Source organism: Anneissia japonica, unplaced genomic scaffold (assembly GCF_011630105.1).
Source record: "Anneissia japonica isolate Jap-2015-1 unplaced genomic scaffold, ASM1163010v1 scaffold6788_len1366326_cov149, whole genome shotgun sequence".
In the NCBI taxonomy this organism is placed as follows: domain Eukaryota; kingdom Metazoa; phylum Echinodermata; class Crinoidea; order Comatulida; family Comatulidae; genus Anneissia; species Anneissia japonica.
Genome location: NW_022692324.1, coordinates 1,371,261 through 1,377,549, shown reverse-complemented (window position 1 = coordinate 1,377,549; position 6,289 = coordinate 1,371,261). Strand labels below are relative to the sequence as shown.

Here is a 6,289-nt window from a genome sequence, read left to right as displayed (position 1 = left end):
AAAAAAAAAAAAAAAAAAAAAAAAAAAAAAAAAAAAAAAAAAAAACGAATCTAAAATGATAGAAAAGTAAACATTAATGATGAGTACAATGAAAGGAATATTCCATGACTAAGAGATTGGCTGCCCAACTCGACAAGGCGGAGCCTAGCCGAAGGGAGCAGTCCAAATTTTAGTGAATTACTCAGTCATTGCACTAAGACATGTTCATTTGTTGTTCTTAAATTTGGAACACACCTAAAAAAAGTCCTTGTAAATTGAAGAATATGTCAGACAACCATAACTTCCAAAAGTGACTAATAATATTCTTTTTTATTCCTTTCCTTCTCCTTTCTTTTCATGTTCTCCCTTCCACTCTTCCTCCCCTCCCCCCTCTTTTTAACAATTCAAATGATAAAGAGAAATTTAGGTGTGCACTAAAATAATTAATAATGATAACAATAAATAACGGCTTAATAACAAACAACTTAATGACTACAAACCTAACTACTAACAGTGAGAAAAACTAAAGTACAGTTTAATTTGTTTAGGAGGGTAATGTAGATAGCATAAAAAAAATCTATTTCTTCATGCATTAATTACATATTCTTCACAATGGAAATCAAAATATTGTCCTAATATTACATTTTCTATATACATATCATCAAGCATAAGTTGACGTTTAAATAGCTATGATTCATTTTTAAAACTATGTCCATATACACTTAAACCATTTTCATGAAACTGTCCCTATGAATATGTAATATCTCTAATAATATGTAATCTAGTACAGTCAAATATGAAATGTTCTATATTTTCTTTTTGGTTAATAGTTTGCATGTGCCTGTGTTATGATTAGACAATGATTGATTGCGGCCTTCAGGATCTAACCAGTTGGATTTTGCTTTGAATTTTAAATTAATTACTTTGAATTTTTATTTGTCCAGCAAATACTGCTCAAAGTGTGGATTTCCTTTATACATTTAATATTCTGACAATGATGATTTACTTTGAGCTCTAATAAGCCATTCTTTATCATCCATTCATTCATTCAGAAACATTTATTCAAATCGAAATATGTGAAAGTAAACAATTAATAGCTATAAATTACGATTTAGGAATCAGATTAGAAGTTAAAAACTTGTCTCAAAATGATCCCTTAACAAAAGAGAATGTAATATAAATATATATATATATATAATTTAAAATTTTGTCGAATGAACGGTATAGAACATGTGATTTAAATGATATCTGCATAATTTGAAAGATATTCTTTTTAAAAGCTTTTCTGAACAAAAGTAAATTATTGCAACTATTGATTTCATCTGTAATTTCATTCCATAATTTAGGACCATAGAATTTAACAAAAAATTGAGTATTTGTAAGTCTCGTAAAAGGAATGACTAGTCTTCTTGTTTTTCCGAAATTATGTACATTAACTGTATTACCTGTGCTAAAGATATTTGAAATCGAAATTGGTAATGAGTGATTTTTATATTGGTACATAAGGGATAAGACCTTGATTTTGTGAAGATCAAAAATATTTAGTACATTCAGTTTCTTAACTAAGGGTTCACTATGGGACATAGCAGGGGATACACAAATAATTCGTACAACACGTTTCTGTAATTTAAATAATTTCATAAGATTTGAAGGATAATCTGCTGCCCAAATAATATTACAATATTGTAAGTGTGGAAGAATGAAAGAGTTGTATAAATTAAGAAGTATGAATTGAGGAAAGTACTTTTGTACCTTATTTATAATCCCAATATATTTTGAAATTTTGCTAGAAATATGTTTTTGATGAGTAGACCAGTTTAAATTTTCATGAATTACAACACCAAGAAAACGGGTTTCTGTTTTACGTTCTAAAATGGTATTATTAAGAAGAGATTATGGTTAATGCCTTTTAGTTTAGAATTTTTACGATGAGTATGAAACAGTATGTAATTTGATTTAGTAGCGTTTATTAAATGTTTGTTAGCAGTGAACCAGGCACAAATCTTGTGTAGTTCAATGTTGAATGTTCTATACAATTCATCAATATTTTCATTAGAATAGTATAATGTGGTATCATCGGCATTGTTTCTTTTTTTTTTTCTAAATTGCCTGATCCAGTCAGTTGCAGGTTCTTGATTAAACTTTAACCATTGCCATTTTATGTTTTTCTGAACATAAAAAATTGCTTTGAAAAGTAAATGAGATCTTTGTTATATTCCATAATTTTTAGTTTATTAAAGTATTGGACAATAAAATAATTTTGAATTGAGGTAACAGTTTGCCATCCCAATTCACCGTATAATACCTCCTTCGCAACATTCCTTAGGGCTTTAAGTATAATCCTTGGCATTTGGTATTGCATCTTTTCATTTTTTTTGCAATGTTTTTCCATTGCAAAAAAAAAAAAAAAAAAACTGAGCTTGCTTAATTGATAGTAGACATTCCAATAGTTTCCTTGTCCCCATTGACTTAATATATGCCAAAATACGATTGCCTTTTTTGATAACTTCATTTATGTGTTGTGTATCGGATAATGATCCAGAAATGTGTACTCCGAGATATTTATAAGTTTCACTTTCAGAAATATAATAATTGCCGAGTCGAGTTTTCCTGTAATCAAAACCTTGGACTTTTCGTAATTAAAACAGAGTTTTCATTTTTATAAAAATTCTCCAAAAATTTATAATAGTAAATTCAATACTCGATCATTAACTGCAATTAACACCACATCGTCTGCCCAAAACAGACTGCCTATTTTAACATTAAACATGTTTACAGCTAGTTTTTTATTTTTAATTATAGTATAGAATTCATTAATAAATATTGAAAATAGAATGGGAGATAGTGTACAACCTTGTTTTACACCTTCATCTATATTAAAATATTGAGTTTCCACATGGCCAAATATTACTTTGCATCGTACGTCTGTATAAAGGCTCTTCATTATGTTCAAAAAGTTTGATTTAATACCGACGATTCGGTTTATAGCATTAATAAGACCATTCATCCAAAAGAGGGTCCTATGCCTTTTTAAAATATAAAAAAAAACAAGGTATGTTTTCAATTGAGAAGTGATTAACCAATAAACAGTCGGTTAAATTTGTTGTGCCTGTCTCTTATACACATCTAGATGTGTATAAGAGACAGGTGTATGTATGGTTGCATGTATTATACTATCTTATATGAGATTAACCAGTGGATCTTTCGGTTCATGTATGGTTCTGGTAACACAAAAAAAAAATTATACCAAAATCTTTTAACAAATATCAGGGAACTTTGATATTACATTTTTCATTGTTCTCAGCTGATTATCCATTACTGTATATGCGATTGCTTCTTAATTCAATGATTTCGCTTTACAGATTTGATTGACCAGCGTGAAATAAATGAATCTGTTGATATGATGACGAGATGTCCTAGACATGAAACTTGTCAAGGTAGATGTGGAACCTCCTTTTTCGAGTCATTATGCCACTGCGACTCGTATTGTGAGCTTTATGGAGATTGCTGTTACGATTACTGGAAACATTGCACCGATAATAAAAAATATCTGATCTCATCTATAGCGTTATGGAACCGTACTGTCTGTAAATATAATTCGTACTACCTAATTAACAAATGTAGTCTAAAAGCAGTTGATGAAGACGTTCGCAAAAATTGTGAACAACCAAATCAAGACGATTTTCTTCTAATATTCCAGTCAGTGACGCTTATAATGTAGGTTATCTAAACTTATATTGTGCTTTATGCAATGGCGTAGCCATGTCGGATATTGTAGCATGGAAAGTTACTGTCAATTGCCGTAACCTCTTATATCCGTTCAAAGGAATACATAAAAAAAATACCGCAAGATATACCAATAATGACTCACACAAGTCCAATTAGTTTTAAAAACAATCTCTCAATTGATTGTCCATTTTCCTTCAATTATGAATATGAACCAATTAAACACTATAGTAAGAGATATTGTCCTCTTAAACCCGGTAAAAAATATTGCCCATCTGATTTTCCCGATACTGAACTAGCATATAAATGCAAGACATACATTGCAACAGTTTATGACCAATCGTCTTGGAAGAAGTTTGCAAACACACATTGCGCACGTTGCCATGGTATAAGCCCACAACAAATCAAATGCGAAAAGTGTGCAACATGTGCATTAGAAGAAAAATCATATCGTACAATCAGTGTCATGCCCATTACTATTTTACTGGACTTTTCATCAGGTTCAGCCTTAAGTGTCGAATCATCACGGTTGAAATTTACCACTTCGGGAGTAGATTTTGCGATTCTGGTCGAGTCTTTAATCCTTTTATTGGAGAATCTGGCGAATGCATCACAATCATTTGCCTAAAAGACGAGCGCCTTACAGAGGATGGCTGCATAAAAAAAAAACTGATATTCAAATGCATGCACCTGCACAATTTCCAATAGATCCTGGATACTCTAGTAAACTCCTATGTTTATGTAATCATGATAGCAGAATCCAGTTACGATACAACTTTCTTAATAACTTTACCAACAATGATGTTTTGACTAGGTTCACATCATGGATACACTTTCAAAATGTTTCATTCGATTTTTATAGTTCTGGTAAACCTCCAATAATGTATACAATTTATTTAAATACGTCACATTGTGACGTGTTGGAAAATATTACCCAAATAATCTATCAACAGATCAATAGCGAGAATAGACATTTGTTGGAAAATATCACAATACTTCAGGTGTGTATAAATACAAAAAACAATATGACGCCACACAATGATTACGAAAATTGTAATGATCTAGATTTAAATGTGGATATGGTAAATATCGAGAAAATTAATGAATCAGTAACAGTGGCAGACGAAAATAAAACTTTCACAATATCAGAAAGTGATTATCGAGTGGAAATGACGTTTAATATCGAAAGCGAACCAGCAAAGCCGATTAAAGTCAGCATATCAAATTGTCTTGATCGTTCACCTGACCCAACATGTCCACTCATTGCTCTGAACATCAACGATTTTGAAGTCACAGAAAATACAATTTGGATGTACAAGCCGAACGGTAGTCAGTTTATAATTGATGAGATTGCAGAATTTTTTAATGACTCTGTTTATGTCTGCTCTTTCTTTTCTCAAAACGGAGCGCATACATATGTATAATTTATGATAAAACCTTGCAGATTTTGAACGTCGTTGGAGTCTCTTGTTCACTCCTTGGTCTGTTTTTGACATTTATTATACGTTGCATTAAAAAAGACCTTCGGAATATTTCTGGCAAAATTGTAATGAACATTGCGGCGGCATTGTTTTTGGCACAGCTTGGGACGTTGTTGGCAAAAACTTTAGTTGAATCCAAACTAGGATGTGTTGCTCTAGCTGTACTTTTGCACTATCTGTGGTTGGTGGCATTTATGTGGATGTTTATAATGTCAATAGTATTGTTCAAATCGTTCCGTTCTTTAAAATCAGCTGTAGAGCATCGCAGTGGAAAACAATCTATTACAATACCTTTCTTTTGTTGTTGGGGACTTCCAGTTTTGGTTGTCGCTGCCGCTATGACTCTTCATATTTGGGAATACGCACCTATCAAATTCTTTTACGGTGACGAAACAGTTTGTTGGATACCCGATGAATTTGCTACCTTCATGTTCTTAGGTATTCCCATGGCAACGATCCTTGCTTTAAACAGCATTATGTTTGTCGTTATAGTGTGCGGGATTTACCAAACTAAAATGAGCTCTAAAGCGATGCGAGGATCTTCCACAAAGAAAGATATTTCTACTAATCTCATCATATTTGCAAAGGTAAAGAAATGGAATGAAATGCATTATTTTTAGTCACGCATTAACGCAAAACTAAAGATTTGGCCAAAAACAAGAGGCAGAAAGATGTAATTTAAAGCTTGATGAAATGAAAAGCACCAAAAAACAGTTGAGTGCATAAATATAATTGATAATAATGGGCTATCAAAAGAGGAAACATGTGGTAGAAAAATATATGAATCTAGGTATATAAATAAATGTGAAAAGACAGAGAACATAATATGAATTACAAAATGGATTAAAAGCATAGGAAATTATCTTAATTCTAATGGTTATGACGCTCGCCTTTACAGCGGGAGGTCGCAGGTTCGAGTCCCGCCAGAGGCATTTTATTACACAATTTCTTTATTCATTTATTTACAAGACTACGTTCGTTGAGAGCCGTAAGTATTGTGCAGCCGTAATTATTGTGGAGTGTGTCTGGTGGTATTTAAATCTGTTGAATATATATATATATATATATATATATATATATATATATATATGTATATATACATA

The 6,289-nt window shown here is 31.5% G+C and overlaps 1 protein-coding gene across 1 annotated transcript in view; it reads left to right on the top strand.

Annotated features, from left to right (window-relative positions):
- The window catches only part of LOC117100250 (adhesion G protein-coupled receptor E4-like), a 13,868-nt gene extending 8,062 nt beyond the window's left edge, over nt 1–5,806 (top strand). Inside the window, exons 2-3 of the mRNA XM_033239850.1 lie at nt 3,657–3,863; nt 5,131–5,806. Coding sequence (XP_033095741.1) covers nt 3,657–3,863; nt 5,131–5,806 — 883 coding nt within the window. The remainder of the gene's footprint in view (nt 1–3,656; nt 3,864–5,130) is intronic.
- The last annotated feature ends 483 nt before the right edge of the window (nt 5,807–6,289 follow it).